This window comes from Delphinus delphis, chromosome 1 (genome assembly GCF_949987515.2).
Source record: "Delphinus delphis chromosome 1, mDelDel1.2, whole genome shotgun sequence".
Lineage (NCBI taxonomy): Eukaryota > Metazoa > Chordata > Mammalia > Artiodactyla > Delphinidae > Delphinus > Delphinus delphis.
Window position 1 is genome coordinate 41,532,173 of NC_082683.1, and position 20,556 is coordinate 41,552,728.

At 36.8% G+C, this 20,556-nt stretch overlaps 1 protein-coding gene across 1 annotated transcript in view; it reads right to left on the reverse strand.

The window, feature by feature from the left end:
* FAF1 (Fas associated factor 1) overlaps window positions 1-20,556 on the reverse strand; it is a 497,005-nt gene that overhangs the window by 90,755 nt on the left and 385,694 nt on the right. Inside the window, exon 14 of the mRNA XM_060021798.1 lies at window positions 3,094-3,230. Coding sequence (XP_059877781.1) covers window positions 3,094-3,230 — 137 coding nt within the window. The remainder of the gene's footprint in view (window positions 1-3,093; window positions 3,231-20,556) is intronic.

The window sequence follows — 20,556 nt, forward strand, 5'->3', positions numbered from 1 at the left end:
GCTCATTGCCAAACTGTACTTGAAGGTATTTTATACCTAAGCCCTTAATGATCCAAGGTGGAGAAAGGTTCCAGTTAATGCAGTTCAGGGAAAATTTATTTTTTATAGCCTATTGCAACAGAACCTCTTTATACTCTTAAAAACTATTGAGATCCCTGAAGAATTTTTATGTGGGTTATGGTTACCAACATTTACTGTGTTAGAAATTAAAACTGAAATTTCTAAAACATATTTATCAATTCATTTAAAAGTAACAATAATAAACCCATAATTTGGGGCTTCCCTGGTGGTGCAGTGGTTGAGAATCTGCCTGCTAATGCAGGGGACACGGGTTTGAGCCCTGGTCTGGGAGGATCCCATATGCCACGGAGTGGCTAGGCCTGTGAGCCACAACTACTGAGCCTGTGCATCTGGAGCCTGTGCTCTGCAACAAGAGAGGCGGCGATAGTGAGAGGACTGCGCACCGCGATGAAGAGTGGCCCGCGCTTGCCACAACTAGAGAAAGCCCTCGCACAGAAACGAAGACCCAATACAGCAAAAATAAATAAATAAATTACTAAACTCCTACCCCAACATCAAAAAAAAAAACACCCATAATTTGTTAATATAAATATCACATTTATGAAAAATAACTATATGTTCCAAACGAAAAAGTTCAGTGAGAAGAATGTAATTTTTTTTAACATTTTTGCAAATTTCTTTCTTTCTTTCTTTCTTTTTTTTTTGCGGCACGCGGGCCTCTCACTGCTGTGGCCTCTCCCGTTGCAGAGCACAGGCTCCGGACGTGCAGGCTCAGCGGCCATGGCTCACGGGCCCAGCCGCTCCGCGGCATGTGGGATCTTCCCGGACCGGGGCACGAACCTGTGTCCGCTGCATCGGCAGGCGGACTCTCAACCACTGCGCCACCAGGGAAGCCCTGCAAATTTCTTTAATGTCTGGTTTAATAAAATGCAACTGGATTCTCATATCTATATCTACATTAAACCAGCTATAATGTGTTGTCTTGGTTGAAATTTATGAAGCAATTATGGCCTCACACAGATACATAGTTGGAAAAAGGAGGGGTATTTTAATAGATAATTGTAGATATTTTTCCTTAATACACCCAAACTGACAAGTGGAATTTTTTTCAAGGTTAGGTATGTGAGGAATTTGAAACCGTTATCAATGAACTTATTGTACTTTGTTATATTAAAATCCACTGGTCTATTTTGCCCTTTGAATGGATCTTTTACTCATGCATGAGTTTATAACATTATGCATTGGTCATTTGGAAAATATTGGTTCACGGAGTCATGCATTTCTTCTGAATGTTGACACATCTAATTTTATGATATCAAAAAAATCACATTTATTATCATCACCATTGACATCACCAGAAAAGTATTTAAGCTGTCAATCTTAAATGGAGGATATAACTTTTTGCTTAAAAACTCAAATTTTATCATTGGCAACAAATGTTGTCAGTTCTTTTTCTTGAAGTAACAGACTCACTTTGTTCATCCTGGAGAAATGTCTGCCCATTGTGTCACACAAACTATAAAGATGGTTAAAAATTAATAAAATAATAATTTAAAAAAATGCACATACATGGAGGTGAAAAATATGACTACCAGTACAGTTCTGTGTCATGGCCTTGATTTGTGCTAAGATGCCAGCAGTTTTACACAGCACTGATTTTGTGCCACTTAGTACAAATGTCAGTACAGTAAAAAAAAAGCAAAAAAAAGAGTCTATCAAAAATAGACCTTGTAGATTCCCTAAAAGGATCTAGGGGACCTCTAGGGCCCATGGACCATGCTTTGAGAACCACTACTGACTGTAATATTGCTGGAAATATTACAGCAAACAGGAATGAAATATTATCTTAATTAATATGAAATTAATTAATATGATTAATTAATATGAAAACAGGAATGAAATATTATCTTCATTATCTATTTACTTTATGCATTTTGTTCCCGCAGCAGGTCTTCTTTAACATTGTTTGTGAAAGTGAATGCTCTAGCTATAGAGAAAACATAAAATAGCAGAGGTTTTGTTTTATTTGAGTTTTAAAGGCACTTGAATTTATACCCCTTCCTCCATTACATTATCTGCTACAGAACTTGTGACTTAAATAGGGGCAGAAATTAAGTATCTCAGACACAAGCTTTAGCTTCGAGCATCTGAAACATCCTTTTCCCTGTGGCATAGAAAAGATACTGTTTTCAATGTAAGCTTTGCCATGTATAAAGGAATTTTTTATACTAATCCTTAGGATACATTAGTAACATAAAAAATATCACTCATTTTTTTGGTAAAGAATGTGTGCACTGTGATTAAATTGACAGGCATCCTATAGCTTCACACCTCAGGGTTGCATTCTAGACGTGGATTCACACAAATGAGGAGAAACGACTGCCACTGTGAACTGTTCAAATCACAATATCCAGTCACTGGTTTTTCCAGATAACTAAAGATAAGGATTTCCTTCAACCAATCAACATTACAGCAAGAAATATGTGTGTGTGTGTGTGTGTGTGTGTGTGTGTGTGTGTGTGTGTGTGTATGAATGAAATATCATATTTGATGACTGATTATGGCTTAATTTCTAGTTTAGAAAATTTAGCAATTCTGAATATTTAACATGATTATCCTATGTCCCAAGGGCTGTGCGGTTTTATTAAGATGTTTCTGTTGGATTTTCATGAAGCATATTTCATAGCACCTATACTTTTTTTTTTTTTTTTTTTTTTGCGGTACGCGGGCCTCTCACTGTCGCGGCCTCTCCCATTGCGGAGCACAGGCTCCGGACGCGCAGGCCCAGCGGCCACGGCCCACGGGCCCAGCCGCTCCGCGGCACGCGGGATCCTCCCAGACCGGGGCACGAACGCGCGCCCCCTGCATCGGCGGGCGGACTCCCAACCACTGCGCCACCAGGGAAGCCCGCACCTATACTTTTTGAAGATATTCTTTTTCCGGGTGTTCTATATTTTAAAATGCAAAGATATTCACTAATACAGAGAATTACTTTCAGCCTTGATGGTAAATATTACAAGGTTATCACATACATAAGGAGACACTCTACTTCCCTTGTGATATGTACTTTACCTTGTATCACATTTAACACTTCATTAGATGATCGCTTTCCCATAATAATCAGAAAAAGTGGAAACTGATCTGTTTTTTGAGTCCGAATGGTTTGTGCAACAACGCTGCCAAAGTGTCTATTGCACATTGTCAGAAATCTAAAATGATACAAAATCCAAAGTTAGTTTCATTTCAGAGTTTAATAAATTTATCACTACGCTAAGAAAAATTCATTGTGTTTTATTAGCTATATTAAAATTAGACAGTCTGATATCAATATGTAAACTATTACTGTATTAAGTTTTCAACTACATCATAAATGGTATAGAAATGATTATCCTACAGAAAAGCAGGCCACACACCCTATATTACCCTAAACTATGAGAAAAACAAACAAAATGAATTTTAAGAGGAAAAATTTCTTAAAGAGGACAAATATCGGGTGGTAAAAGTTAAATTAACCGGCATCAACCTAGTCTAAACAGGATCTAGCAACATTTTCACAAGTCCTTAGAATCAAGAATTGTACTTTAGAATTGTGTTTTCTCCAGTAGTAGGAGGTCTTCTAGTTTCATACTTGGTATGGGATAAAAATAATAATTCTAAGCTTTTGACCAAAAAAAGCTCAGAGATATTAGCATACTGAAGTCTAGCATTAGTATTCTTAACACGATCTGGAATAAATGAAAAAACTGATAAAGCTTTTCTCTTCTATTAGAGGACTGTTTGAAATTAGCATTTCTTTCAAGAGAAAAGGGTAGCTTATGATATGTTTTCAGATCTGATGGTAAAAAGTAAATGTCATAATAATAATGAATTATGAAAGACCAAATGCAAATATAGAATGCTTTAATAAGATCCAATTTAATAAAGTCTGTAAAAATAATGGACTTTTAATAACACAGGTCACAAAAGGCAAAACAGTGGAAATTCTGGGGACTAGCCACTGGTACTGGCTTATTAATTCTTAATTATGTTCATGAAAGGCAACTTAAATCGTGTGTTTTCTTATGCCTTATGATAATATTTTAGGTAACAACTCCTCTGAAATGTATGTTCTAGCTGATGAGCAAAGTCTTGTCATCACATGCATTAGAAGGTAAATCTATTTGAAAAGACAAACGGCATTAAAATGTCATGTGCTCAGATTCATTTGATATCCATATTCAAAACAGAATCAAACCTCTTAATTTTTAAAGCCAGTATATTTCTTGTCCATAGAAATTCATCCCAGAAGTTTAGGCTGAATCCTCCACAAAACCTGTGCGGTGACTACACACAGGGCCACTAGAACTGTTGGCAAGAGTGTCAAGACAAGTTAGCACCACTGCAATAAGTTCATTGGGAGGCAGGTTCATATACACATTTAGAGCAGCAATAACCGGACCCCATGGCAATCTGAAATGACAAGGCCTTTAAAAAACCAATTGTTGGCCATGAAATATCAGTGTCCCCATGAAAATTCAGATCTTCACATTCCACAACTATTATGGGATAAAAGGTGCTCAAGCAGCCTACGTCTCCATACCAAATTTCACACCCATATAGCTTTAATTCATCAATGGAGATGTGTAGATCGGGAGACTAGAAAGTTAGGATCTCATTTTTCCTTCTGCTTCTTACTAAAATATTTGAAGTCAGTCTTGACCCTGATCTGATCATTGGCAACCTCTAAAATTAAAGATGTCAAAAAACAGTTGGAATGCCATTTCCTACAAAAGGGAGAAAATAAGTCCTTGTTGCTTTCACATCAATGGATTAAGTGGATACCACACAGTAGACGGCCATCACAGCACTAGCCTCACAAGTGATATTAAATACTAGCCAAAGAGAAGACCCCCAAAAAAGGAAGGAAGGAAAGAAGTCAGGAAGGAAGGAAGAAAAGAAGGGAGGCAAGCAGGCAGGTTGGCTTAGTGCTTTTAAGAATTTGATTTCAAGACAATTTTGTCTGGCAACTGTGTACATCCCAAATCCCCTTTCTGTGAAAATGAGCTAGAAGAGAAAATAATTATGAAAATGTGGGTATCTTATTTGGTTTAAATTAATATATAACATAAATTTCAAAACTACACGAAACATATTCAAGGGAGGTACAGCTTTCAACATCACATTAACCATTAAGCCATTCAATTACTATAAAAAGCACAGTGATCAGTTTTCTACCAGGTATTAGCAAATCATTCTAATATTTAAGAAGCAGTTGAGAAATATAAAGGGATCACACAGCCGGCTGATGTTTTCTAGTGGCCTTAACTAACAATCTGTTCTAATCGAAGAGAGACTTTGTTAAAAGTTTAATTAATTTGATTAATCTCCTATGATCATGTTTACTTTGAGATTTTCAAATTGCAATCATCGACAGCCTGTAGGGCCAATGGACAGCCCCAAATTAAAAAATTCCTACTTGTCAGTTCCTTCCATTATAATTTACAAGAACTTCACAACACAAATATCAAATCTTTCTCATGGCTGGGAGGTTCTGCTTCTTCCTCTCAAGATCATTCACAACACAAAGTTACCATTCGCAGCACACTACCAGCAGCAAAAATCCAGTTCAAAACATTAGAGCAAAATCAAACATGGGAAAAACAAGTTGTTTTAAGAGAACAAATGTGGTTCTCATATTTGTGGTATTTCTTCCTTGTGAAGATATAAAAGTGTGCCAGTGCATCTAGTGGCAGCACCAAACTTGTCAATCGAACTGCATATGGTGTTCATCAGAGTCAGGTGTCATGAAGGGAGAAATGATTTCCACAGCAATTGCATTCCTGCAACTCACTGGTCCCTGGAGGGGTGGGTGGGTAGGTCGTGGTGGAGGTGGTGGGGAGAAGGAGCGGGAAGCCTCACACTCTAGCCTTGGTAAAGAAACAAGATATAGGGAATTCCCTGGAGGTACAATGGTTAGGACGCTGTGTTGCCACTGAAGGGGGTGTGGGTTCAATCCCTGGTAGGGGAGCTAAGACTCTGCATGCCGTCCGGCGTGCCCAAAAGGAAAGAAAAGAAAAAACATAATTAGTAGCTTATATTCACCAATTCTTGCTATTAGAAGGCTAAAATTGGAAAGATAAGATAAAGTGGTTTTAATCTAAAGTTTGGGGAGAAAAATAAACAGAACACCTGATGGCTAGCGTATATTAATCATTAGTAAAATTTTCAGTCTCTGAAGCAGAGATCATTTCTATCTTGCTAATGGAAACGAGGATTACTAATAAATCAGATATACGAAAAAGTAATCTCATTTTAATTCAAAACAGGATATAGTTTAGTTCTTTCAATCAAACTCATAATTACGTAAGTCAGTGACTTTTACTAAACTGTACTTCAACATAAAATACATACTAAAAGAAACACAGCAAGGGGCTTCCCTGGTGGCGCAGTGGTTGAGAGTCCGCCTGCCGATGCAGGGGACACGGGTTCGAGCCCTGGCCTGGGAGGATCCCCCATGCCATGGAGCAACTAGGCCCGTGAGCCACAACTACTGAGCCTGCCTGTCTGGAGCCTGTGCTCCGCAACAAGAGAGGCCACGATGGTGAGAGGCCCGCGCACCGCGATGAAGAGTGGCCCCCCCGCTTGCCACAACTAGAGAAAGCTCTCACACAGAAACGAAGACGCAACACAGCAAAAATAAATAAATTAAATAATAAACTCCTACCCCCAACATCTTCTTTTAAAAAAAAAAAAGAAACACAGCAATTTAGGGGGAGGGTGATGAAATTCCACAAACACTTACTGCCTACCTACTGTATACCAGGTAATGTAAAGAGGCACGTTTGATAAAAAATGGAGGCTACAAAACTGCTAAGCCTCTGTGTGAGGCTTCCTGATTATGCATTTCAATGTGACTTCCATAAGTTTAAAGGAACCTCATATATAAACTGGAAATAACACATCTTTAAAATACCTATATTCTTGTAAGTCACAGAAAGTACTCAGAATTGTGCTTAGAATATGGTAGGCCCTTAAAATTGGTAGCTATTTAATCATTATTAAATGCATCACGATATTTCACATTTTTATCATAATTATTTTCAGGATTAAAATGGTAACTTATACCTATGGGCCAACACTGAAAGAGTTTTTGCATAGTAAGACACAGCATGAAAGAATTGTTGACTAGACAAATACAGTCATTGATTTTATTTTCATTCAGAGAATGAAAGGGTAGGTATTGATATTTGAGAAATAAGTAAGTACAATTATAAATGCTGCAATTTATGTTTAGTAATGTTAACTAATTTAAAACCAAGAATCAGTATCACAATTCCTGGCTGCTTGCCCTTGAATCATTAAACACATTAAATGTCTTTCTGATAATGTGTGAACCATTTGTCCAAAATGAAAGGTCATTGAGCAGAAGAAATTCACATTCAACAGTACTATAGGACTTTTCCAATATGGGTTGCCAAGTGTTTTTTGGTTGTTGTTGTTTGTTTTTTATACTACTTCTTTTGAAGTCACTTTGATTTAAGGAGGCTCTTCTCTTTAAAGCAAACCAAGCTTGCAGTTTTTGCTATAGTAATAAGCCTCATTACTTATACATATTCATTCATGTGTTTAGAGTTGGTTAAAAAACATTTATGTACAACAGTAGAATAACCAGAACACAAAATAGAGAAAGGACCTTAGAGATCATACCTATCTAGCCAACACACAATTCTCCTTTCTTCTTCTTTTCCTTTTAATAGGGAAGTTAAAGCCAAGGTCCTTTAACGTGTGAAGTAAGACTTATCAAGGTGCTAGCATTGTCAAGCATACCAAAACCAGCCAAAGGCTTTTGTCTCCTTCCACAACATCATTTCCACAAGTCTGCATGCCTATCCATTGTTCAGCTCATTCCCTGAGATGATCTTCAGCACCACTGGCATATGTGCCTTTGTCCTTTAAGGGTGGCTTTGATTTTTTGAAATAGTCCTAAGTCTTTGGTTCAAAATGAGTTAGGTAAACAAGCTGGAAGACACTGACTATAATGGCAGTGATTTGCAAGCTTTAATGGCCTAGGAATCACCTACGAAGTTTATTCAAAAGGCAAGTTCCTCAGCCCCATCCCCCAGAGATTCTGATTCAACAGATGTGGGGTAAGGCCCAGGAAACTCCCTTTTTAATAAGCTCCCAACCCCATCCAAGGTGATTCTGATATAAGTGGTTAATGGAACACACTTTGAGAAATACCGCTTTTAGGACGCAGGACTGCTTTCCTTGAAAGGCTTTAAGCTCTCTCTGAAGGTAGATTTTAAAGAAGTTGTTCCCTAAATGTTTTGGGCAATGGCATATTCACTGGACCAAGTGTCTAGTCTCCTGAGGTGATGACCACATTGAAGATGATAATTCTCACTTGCTTCATTTGTATAGGTGAGCTGCAATTCGATGTGACACAAAATTACAGTCTGTGAGCTCCGGGTGATGGAGGAAAAACAAGGCCGGGTGGGGGGTGGTTTGCAATATTAAACAGAGAAGTCAGGTCTCACTGAGAAGTTGATATTTGATCAAGGATTCAAAAGAGGTGAAGGAGGAAGCGGAACACATGTCTCTAGGAAGAGAATTCCAGGCAGAGAGAACAGCAAAAACAAAGACCTTAAAGTTGGAGAGTATCTAGCATATTTGAAAGGTGACAAGAAGGTTAGTATAGCTGAAGCAGAGTAAAGCATAAAAGACACAATTGATAATTTCGACTATTTTCACACGGTAACAAACACCATAACTCGGCCAAAAGATAAATGATGAACAGGGGAAAAAATTCTGAATTTCGAACTACAGAAAAAGGGCTAATTTCCTTAATATATAAAGAACTCTTAACAAACAATTAGGAAAAGATCCACAAATAATATATAAAGACAGCTTCAAGAAATGGAAATAGTAATGGCTCATGAACATGTGAAAAAATACTCAAAATAGCTCATAATGAGTAAGTCCTAATTAAAGGTACACTAAGAAACCATTTTTCATCTGTCAGATGAGTAAAGACAAAAAAATTTTGGTAACACCTTGCATTGGCAAGGTTACAGGGAAACAGGCACTACTGTACACTGTTAGTAGGAGTGAAATTGGTACCAACTCCTTTGTGGGCAATTTGCCAGTGTCTATTAAAATTAAATATGCACAAACTCTTAATCTAGCACTCCTACAACTGGGAATTTAATCTACAGATGTAGTTTCAGATGGAAACATATGTGCATAGTTATTTACTGTAAGCTTGTAATAGCAGAATATTGGGCATAACCCAAATGTCAACCACTAGGATCTAGTTAAATAAATTATAGTACCTTATAGAATTCAAAGGAATACTATGTAGCCATAAAATAGAAAGGGTTCTTTATGAACTGATATGAACTATCTTTTAAGATATAATGTTAGTGGGAAAAGCAGGGTGTTAAATAGTGCTTACCATTTGTGTAAAACTGGGGAAAAATAATTATATATTTGTTTGCTTACATATAAAATAATCTCTGGATGGACAAATAAGAAACTTAAAACATTACCTCTAGAAAAGGTAACTTAGAAACAAGGATAAGTAGGAGACTTTTCATTACATACCTTTCTACAACTTTTGAGTTTTGATTAAAGTGAATGTATTGCCCAATCAATAAATAATTTGAAAGTAAGATAGTAACTCTCTTATAAAAATAAAGAAAAACTGCATGAAATCCCAAACTTTTAACACAATGTTAATCACATTTGTCTATTTCTTATCAGTCTTTTTGCTCAAATATATCTTTTCCTTTTTGTGGTAATCAGTGTTTAGTTGGATACAGTTTTTTAGCCTTCTATACGATAGTAATGAACCAGCATGTTAAATGGTTGAATAATATTCCATTGTATAGATGTATAAGCTGTTATATTCATAGCTATTCACCTACAGCTACATTTTTCTTTCTAGTTTTTTTTTATCATTATAAAAAATACTTACATAAATTCTTAAAGTATTTCCTTAGGGAAAAAACCTGTCTGTGAAGTGGAATTATAGGGTAAAAAGGTATAGAATCATTTAATGATTAGTGGTTCATATTGCCAAATTGTTTTCTAAAAGGATAGTATAATGCCTCTCCGTGCAAATGCAAATATTGTATCCATGTTAGAGAACACAGCCAAACTAAAGGCAAATTTAAGAAAACACAGGATGACATTTTGGGAAGATTTAATCTGAAAAGCATCTCTCACCTGTCTGTGGTTTAAGACTACCCAGTAACAGTAAACTGCTAAATTGTCTTAATAGACTAGTAGTCAGAGTTAAAAAGAAAACACAAATATCTCCTTGTTGTCATCTATAAATCACTCTAGTGGAAAGGCTTTGAGGCACTGACAGTTTAATGACAGGGCTGTAACTACTCTATAGGGACTGATTTATACTAATTTTTTTGGAGGGACAATAATCATAAATAAATAGATAATTGGCTGCCTTCTCACCAAGAGTAAGAACATAAACATGTAAGTACCCCATTTTATTTTAAGTTGGGAGAGATAACAGAGAACATTGAACCCAATGTCTTATCAAATGCAGAAATTCTTTCTCTAGCAATGTAAAGAGAAGATTCATTTTCCAGGGGCTATACAAGAGGGCAAATTTATGTTAAATGCCAGATAATATTTCTTCTGTGTTCTGCCTTTTACCAATTGATCGTTATTTATGAGGGTCTATGAAATATACAACAAGGTAAGACATGGTTTGTGTCCTTAAGACACTAAGAATATTTAGGGTTATAGCCTCAAACAGGAAACATAACCTGATATATAACTGGGGGCTAGATTTATTGGTTCAGATTAAGTGCTGGAAAAAATCAGAGAACGGAATGGGAGTTTAGAAATCAGGGAGAACTTTCTGTTCCCAGAAAGTGCTCCTGGACTGCTATTAGGAGAATTATCTCTTATTCATCTCTGCATTCCTAGCACCTACTGCCAAACAGTATGTATTTGTTACATGAAAGGGCCAGTTCTTGCTTTAGTAACCTTTATCTCCACCATGACAATGTTGACCATACAACCTTCCTTTTCCTCTTCCAACTACTTTGCTGAAATCAGTTTAACTAGGACAGTTAGTTGGTATGAATTATCATGGTCTCCCAGGCCTCTTTCACTATGCTTCTACCTTGATAGGTCACTTGGTCCCATTTCAAAATAGCAGGTATTGTCCACAAGTTCATACTCTAAGCTCCCCTCCTGACTTTTAGCATACTGCAGTTTTTACATAATTTCATCTTGTCACCACCCACTGACTGAAAATGTGACTTAGAAGAGGTGTAAAGTATCCAAATATTAACATATTAGAGAAAGTAGGAATTACTGCAAGCAGCATAATATTGTGGGAAGAACAAAGACTTTGGAGTCAAATAAACCTGATTTTGTCACTTACTAGTTGTTTCTTTTTTTTTTCTTTTTTTTGCAGTACGCGGGCCTCTCACTGTTGTGGCCTCCCCCGTTGCGGAGCACAGGCTCCAGACGCGCAGGCTCAGTGGCCATGGCTCACGGGCCCAGCCGCTCCGTGGCATGTGGGATCTTCCCGGACCGGGGCACAACCCGTGTCCCCTGCATCGGCAGGCGGACTCTCAACCACTGCGCCACCAGGGAAGCCCACTAGTTGTTTCTTTGGATAACTTAATCTTTCTGAGCCTTAGTTTTCTCACATATAAAGTGAAGGTAATGATACCTACTTTTGGAATTGGTCTGTGGATTAATCAATACCTCTTCTTCCTTCCTTTTATATGCTTCAGAGTCAAAATTGGCTTTTCTTTTATCTCCCCTTCCCCCAAATTATGGATACGGCAAACTGTTTCCTAAAATAAGTTTTAACAGCAAATCTCAGACTCTTATCACTGAACAAATGTATTATATTGCTGTATAACTTCTACAGAATCATCATAAGATTATTCCCTACTCTAAGGTAGAGACTGAAGATATACACATATATTTTCAGGCTATGTTTTCTGATTGTTTTCCTCCTGCAAAATTTGGAGACATTGTGATTTTATTATTATATACAAATTGTTCAGCATTATTATACAAAAATTTTTCAGAGTTGGTTGGCTTCTCTTGAAACCCTGACATTTATACACAATTTCCTTATGTATTTGAAAAGAACTATTATTCTAATGGATAAAAGAAATGTGGGAGAGCATTAGTAGAAATCTTATACATAGGAGAAAAGTCTTTAAAACATAAATGACCAACAGCACAGAGTATTAGCACTTCAGTCACTTATCAAAGCTTTCAAGAAAGAATCAATTGCAACCCAGCTCTTGACAAAGGCTCATTTGAGACAGCTGATGTCTGACAGAAAGAGCTGAATGAACAAGTTTACTACGTAGGCTTTTTCTCTAAGCTCTATACCTGTTATGAGTTAGATCACGAAAAAAAGGAATATCTAAGGGCCATATCACCTAAAGAACTACCTTTACTGAAAAATGATTTAACATGGAGCTCTCTGTTTTTACAGGGGAGTGATATAAGAAACATCTATTTAAAGTGATCTATTTTACACAAAACAACAGTAGAAAAATAACTGTTTATTATATTTCCTAATGATTGTCAAATAAAAAATCATGCAATAAAATTCTTCCTTGAATTCAGTGCCAGGAAATTTTGAGATGAACTATTAGGCTTCCTTTTATCAGACAATGAGAATTTTAAATGGTAATCTGTAAACTCTAAGGCATAGTACCTGGTGCATAATAGAAACTCAATAAATATACATTGTATGGATAGATGAATGAATGAGGATATGCCTATCACATTTCCTTTTTCTCCTTTAGCTGCCAGAATTACAGAGTTGAATTCAGTGTTTATATATAAAACTTAGCTTATGTTTATTTTTTTTAAAAATCAGGTGGAGTGATCATCTCCAGCAATGTTCAACTGCCAGGCACAGGCAAAAGGAAGGTGAATAGTTGGGTTTAACAAATTGAATGCAATGGAGGAAGACAGAGATGAGGGAGTTTAAAGTATTACAAGGAAGTGATCATGATGGACCTTAAAATTTAATTAGGACAAGGAAGGAAATGAAGGTTGGACACAGGAAAGGGTGGATGGAGTGAAGTGGTATGGGTCAATAGGTTGAAGGGCATGATAAGACAAAAAAAATTTTAGCACTGGTGACACTGAGCAAGTGAGTAGAAAAGGAAGTGCTGGTCAGAGCCAGATGTTTGAAATCCAAATATATAAGGTGATACAGTTTCTATTTATGACCACATCTAAGTGTGGTGAATAAAGAGAAGAAAAAAGTTTCTCTGGAGTTGGACAGGTCTGGGAACTGAGAGAAGTATCAAGAATGATAACAGGAGTAGAGATGATAAGAAGTTCAGTTATTGTTTATGAGTGATAAAATTTGGGAGAGTTAATAGAATCCAAACTTCAAAAAATCTTGTCAATGGCAGAGATCTGGTTTAATAACAACTCAGACCCAGCCCATTCTGGACCATCCCATACCTGAAATACTGCTAGGGGATTTTAGTTGACTCCTTCAGTTCAATAGGAGCCAATAATAAAATTACAGACTAGAATTGAGCATAGCATCAGACAAATTTCCTCTGAAGCATTATGCTCAATTCTGCGCCCCTTTAGAATGGACTAGGTCTAGACACCCTACCATACGAGGAACAATGGAAGAAATAAATATATCTTGGTTGGAAAGGTAAGAAAATTAAGACAGACGAGATAGCTGTGGTTAAACTGATAAAGGACTATAATGAAGAAGAGAAGTTAGGCTTATTCCAGGTAATTCCAAGGCCAAAACTAGAACCAAAAGGGAGAAAGTTGCAGAAACTCTCTATGGGAAGAAGCACTATAGCAAAAACCTTTCCCGGCTTTTAGAGCAGCTCAAAAATACACTATCTTTTGAAGCTTTCATTTCTCTGTCCCTAGCAGTATTCAGGTAGAGACTGTAGTAATATCAGTTAGACATAATATAGGGAAAAATGCCTGCACAGTTGCAAATTGGATGTTAACTAAGAATGCTTCTAGCCCACAACTCTAAGATTTGGTGAATTCCATGTTTATTTGTTACCTGAGCAAAAGATCCATGTCTTATACTTCTCTTATATCTCCCACAGGGCTATGCACAATTATTTAGTACAACTTTGCTGGTAATAATCCAGCTTGACAAGGTCATGGGACAAGAAGCATTATGTAGCAGAAAAGCACAGGTAGATCTGGGATTTATATCTGGTACAATCACTTGCATGACCTTGGGTAAGTTACAGAATTTCTCTGAGCCAAAAATAGTTTCCTCACATGTGAAATTGGACTTTGCCATTTACCTTGCAGAATTGTGGTTAAATGGGGTAATGTATATAGAGTGAGGATTAAATGAGCTCATATATATATAGTGTCTGACACATAGCGGGGGCTTAATGATTGCAGTTATGTGTGTGTTTTTTTAAAGCAGTGGTGTTAATCTTGATCTTAGCTATTGACACTCTAGAAGCTCCCATCACAAATAGCAAGAGCTTGAAGGACAATTCTAAGGGTAAGGAAGATGCCTTTATTGGTGAAAGAGGTGGAAAATGACTGTGGCTTCCTTAGCTATAGCTCACTAAGGTCACTCTGACTAGATCACAAGCTGGTAAGGGCAGTATGCTACAATCTACTTACAAACTTTACTAACATTCATTTTTAATCTTGCTTATATTGAAAACTATGTGTTCAAGTCATCAGAAAGTCACAGAATTTTAGAGATAAAAAGTTCAAATAGGGTCACCCCTCCCCCATTTTCATAGAAGAAAAAAAATCTAGATGTTATACCACTTGCCTAATAACCCCTTGTTTTTCATAATCCTAGACTGACTCTTACCTCTTAACTGCCCTACATTTTATGACTGACATATGACTGTCCACATATAAACAGTGAAGAAACAGTTGTACTGAAAATCTGTCTTTTAAGAATAGCAACTGACATGTTTAAATGTGAATAGGTTTTGCTTTAGGAACTAATAAATAATACTTACATAGCTTTTGTAATGTCCAAATAATAAATTTTTGTTGCTGTGGCTGTTAATTAAGTAACTTATTTGGGAGCAGCTCAGAACCTCCAATACCTTATTTGAAAGTGGGACTGGGAAATATAATTTCTCATATTGAGATATAATAGTCATAGCATCTTTATTGTTCATATAAACTTGCCTCATCCCTTCCTTAGTTGAGATCTGTAGAGAAGTATGTTAAAGAGGACTTTCTTGGTGCTGATCACATATTGAGGAAAGGAAAGATACGCAGAGGCAACAATTTAGGAGGATTTAAAAAATTGTTGCTGTGGCTACAGACTGGGTCAGCCAACAGCAGATAAATTAATGGATGGCTGTTTAAAAATCCCTACAGTTAACTCTTGATTTGTAAATAATATAAAACTGTCACTTTATTACTAGAATGCAATCAAATACAAAGATACAAACATATGCTGAAGGAAAGGATACCAAACCTATTCCCTAACAAATTACCCAAACATGTAAGAAATAGGATTTCACCTCACTCTCCAATTCCAGACTAACAGTTATTTCCCCTTTCAATTTTTGGTGGTATATTTGGCAGATCTGATCATTAAGATTATTGGGCACTAAAACCTTTTTGCGCATCTATGTAGACTGACAGGCAAATACTGGAAAAATGTCAGAGGAACCAGTTTCCATAGGTGGTTTTACATGACTGAACTAACATGTTTCTTTTACAGCTTTCTCACTGTTTTACTACCAGTATTTATGAAAGAGAGAAATGTGCTACCAATTTAAATGGCATAGGTGACATGATGAGTAAAAATTCTTCAGAAACAATCATGAATATAAAAATTATCAACATTGACAAAGCAATTAAGAAAACAAATCTCTTTAGATCTTATCAATTTCAGATAAGAAGAAAAGCAAAAGACATGATGGGGTATATTACTTTAAAAATATTTTATTTTGGAAATGTCTTATTTTTAGGATTTGTTTCATTAGATAACTCATGTTTTGTAATCTATAGATATAAACTGGATCGAGTACCTCTGGCAGTCATATTCATTTGAATCTGTATACCCTAAAATACAAGAATAACTAGCTACTGGAAGTGAATATTTGCACATAACTATACATGAGTACACTGCAGGGAGTCACAGAACAGGTAAGGGTTTGGCAACACAGCACAAAGGGGAGAAGTCTTGGTGTGAAGCTCAAACTTTATATATCTTGAAAAGGCAACGATTCTTTCAATTCTATCACTCTCAAAATCAAGATCCCTAGAATACTCAAAGCACAGAGTGTTTAGGAGAAAGACCAAGAAGAACGCCAAGAGAGTAACAAGAAAAGTCTAGTGCATGAGGAAAATTGGATTTCATAAAAACTTAAATGTTCTTTTGGACTATCTTGTCAACAGTATCACCTTGTATTGTTCTTTCCTAACAACAGTTTTCATGTAGACTGTGAAAACAGACAACTCTATCTGAGTTAAATATATATTTCCCGAATAGCATTAATTCGATTAATGTCAAGGAAATAAATTTTTTTTTACACAAATGCTTGATTCAGATACAATGCATGCACCACCAGGCAGTTATGATTGTAGTATTAGGTAATAGTGTGGGAAGTATCCAAATCAGAGTTTAAAAAGCTTGTAAACTGGTAATTTAAAGTTATCTCAAAGAACACTTTTAAAAGGATAATTGTCTATTTTAAAAAGAGTAAAGAATGTATTATAAACAGTTTAGCCATCATCTATATACAGACTGGGTTCTTCTCAATTGTAAGAGGCCATCACCTTTTATCCTTTCCCTCTTTTCCTTCCTTTCAGTACTATTAGGAAACTATTCACAAGTGCACCCTTGGACAATGCTGAGCAGTAATTATGACTTGCTGACAAAGAGATATGAACAATTACCGAGCCCATTTTGAAACCCTACACTAATAAAGTCATTAGATGCTGCCCTTGCCATGATCCTTCTAAAAGCTTCTGAAGTTACAAGAACACACGGCATTGTTTGCAGGGACAATTGCTGCTGGCAGAACGCAAACCTTGAGTTAAACCATGCTGCAAATTGATCTTGACATTCTGTTAAGACCGCCACTAAAAATCAAAAGCAGAGGAGAAAAGGAGAAAATGAGTGGGTAGGATGTAATCATGGAACAGGAGGGGTTCCTCCTCACCTTCTCTCCTCCCTCTTCACAAAACAAACCAGGGAGAAAATGACAAACTCTCCTAGTGTTTTAGAACCTTTATTTTAAAGCATTAATTAAGCCTTGACCTGGGATGTTTAGGATGGCAATACATTTCCTTTACAAGTATGGGAAGGAAAACGTGTCACAAAGGAAATAAAGAAGTTTGGGCAAAACTATATGGAAACCTGGCATGAAGGCTCTCTGGAAGTCTTAGTACTCTGACCACAACATGTCCATCTGTTTCATCAGCTACTTTTGCAGAATCCATATCTCTCCTAGGGTAGCAGCTGGATATTAACATTCCTTGTGTCTCCCATGCAGACCCCACACCTGGGCTATATTTGCTGGATCAAATGGAAGTGTAGGGCTAGAGTAATATGGTCAGCTAGCTTCAGCCAGGCATGAACCAGTGAGTAGTTTGGAATTAAGGGTAAGCCACTGTGATGGCAAGTGCAGGCAAAGACAACCTACTGATAAGAGATTTAAGCCAATTAACTCTTGCCAAAGATTAAGTAATGTGGAAAACTATCACTTGAATATTAAGGCTAACAAGTACCTGTCAGCATAGCAGCAGAAGTCTACAGTGACCTGATATACGGCACCCAAGTGCATTAAATTCAAAAGCTAATATTGATAGGCAAGAGAATTCTGTCTTTGAACATTGGTACTAACTGTGTATGCAAAACTTAATACAAAGCTATGTCTGTTACATGCAACCTGTGTAACTCAGGCACTGTCAGCAATTCCTAGGGAACACTGCTTAGAAATAGTGTGCAATGCCTGATTTAACACTGTGTAGCATGTACACTGATGTGCCACACACTTTCAACTCAGGAACTTACATATAAGCAACTTATTTTTCAGCACTCATAACCAGCTAATTACCCAGTTGGCACTATCCTAGTCAAATTCAATGTTTAAATTTTCTAGAATTAGATAATCTAAAACAATACCTATATTGGATGTACTAAGTAAGACATTTGCCATGTGGGCCTGTTCAGAACAAGTGATACCCATTAACTCACTTATTACTGGTTAATATTGGTGGTTTATTGTGCCACATATGTTATATGGCTTTCCTTCATGAAGCAGCTTCGGTCAAGAACCTGCAGTTCAGCACCAAGGGCACTCATGTGCCAATGTTCTCATTACCCAGTCCCAAACAGCTCTAATAGAGGTAAGCAAATCAATACTTATTGTGCTAGTTCTCTCTATATTTAATTCTGAAGGTGCCCAAATGGGCCTTTGCCTACCTTCTTGGCACAGCTCATCATGAAGCCAGTCCAGTATTCCTATATATCCTACGGGCATATTTACTTTAATCAATGTCACCACCAGTGCAGAAGGCTCAGAGTACCATCTCAAATGGCCCCATTTGAGAGGCCAATTACTTTAGAGATATCATAGAGACTTGGTGAGTCTGGGGAAGAAACTTTGGAACCAATGGATAAACTTGTCTTGGTTGGAAGTCAATCCTCTTTCCAGATGGTGGGTGCCTGGGGCACATGAGCATAGGCCACGATAGGCTGGGGTGCTATAGTGCCAGCAGAAGACGAGGTACCCAGTCTGGACATTTTTAGTTCTGCAAGGAGAAGGCTTTTGAAGGCTTTGCTTTATTATTCCTATTAATGGCTGTGGGGGGAAAATCGCACAATTAGAGGGATATGGTAGCATTTCCAATGCTCTTTCTACTACCCAAACTGGTCTCTCTTATCCATTATGTTTCAATAAGCCTATGAGAGATTATTGTTTTTTTTTTTACCAATATAACACTTATTTTTTAAAAGGCACTTTAATGCATTGAGATTATAGACATAGCTCCCTTGGGGAGCTGACAACCTAGCAGGGAGATAGACAATAAACATTCAGTATAATGAGTGCCATCAATACAAGTTAGTACAGTGATATCATGGGAGCATATAGAATGTGCATTTTTACCCAGACTGAGGCAAGGGAAGAATGGGAAGATGCAAGGCTTCCTAGAAGTGATATGTGTTCTGAATTTTAAGAAATTATTCTTTCATAGACCAAGCATTCATTCACTACATTGTGCTAAAAATACTTTTCTGCTCCACTGTCCGCCTATAAGCATATGCCAGTACCAGGATGAATCATTAACAAAACAACTTTTGGAATCTGTCCATCCCGGTTCGTTGGCCTTAATCCTCAGTTTGGTTCAGACCACACAGGATTACATTTTTTCTCTATTTTTTCCTCTCTTCCACAATTCAGATAGCTAATTATGAGGTTTAAAATACCAATATCCTTTTATAAGAATAGCAAATACCTGCAACCCAACAAACAAGGAATGCTGCTAATATTAAAAATCTCTGAATAGAAAGAGTGAAATTCTATTATCACCTTCTTGTGTCATCTCTTTCAAGTCCTTCCCTGGCTCACTCAGGTAGAGTCACTCAGTATGAAGTTCACCTATACTCCCAAAGCACCTTGTACATATTTCATGTTACATATTAGCTCTTATGTCTGTCTTGCTTACTAGACCATGAGTGTTTTAAGCATTAGCACTGTGTCTTTTTCAACTTTTCATCCTCAGTGCATAGCACCAATCCTGGTTCATATTAAACATTCAGTAAATGTTTATTCAATGAATAAACATGGAGGAATATATACTTTTCTTAAGATATTTTAGCCACTTCCAGAAGTGATATGCAAGATCTCTTTGTTTACCATTATCTATCTGTTTTTAGCTTTTTCTTTACCGGCATATCCTACTGTTTCTATCAGGATTGTTGTTCAACTGGATATTTGGGAAATTATACCCTCTAGCACCTCTCAAGACTAACAAGGGCTTTCTGCCTACTGCTTTAAGAAAGAACGGCTCTGAAATGCAACTACACATGGCAGCCAGTAAGACTATAGAGAGTTTTCCAAGAAAGACATCTTATTTAGATATACAATACTGAAATTATAAGCAACATTCTTAAGTGGAATTAGAAGAATACATTCATTTGCCAAATTTTTATTGTTTCTTTCTCACAGAATTTTGTAAAGTCCCTTGTTTAATGAGACAAATAAAATAAGTCCTTCCAGAAGATCACGATTTAGTGAGGAAGAAAACAGGCAAGTAATCACTACTGCTAAAGTCTGATGTCTCAGTTCACACTTGGAATGTTCCAATATCAATCTAGAAGTTATTATAATCCATTATATAGATATAGGTTGGTTAACTTAAGTATTCAACTTAGAAAGTTACTAGAATCATTTTGAAAGTGGGAAGTCCAAATCATCAACACTACAGGGGTGGATACCAGTGACATTCTATAGTTCTTTTTTATTCTAGTTTGTTAGCGAAATCAGGTATTCTGGTTTGTTAGCAAAATCAGGAAATTTGACTTATAACAGCAATTTACATTCA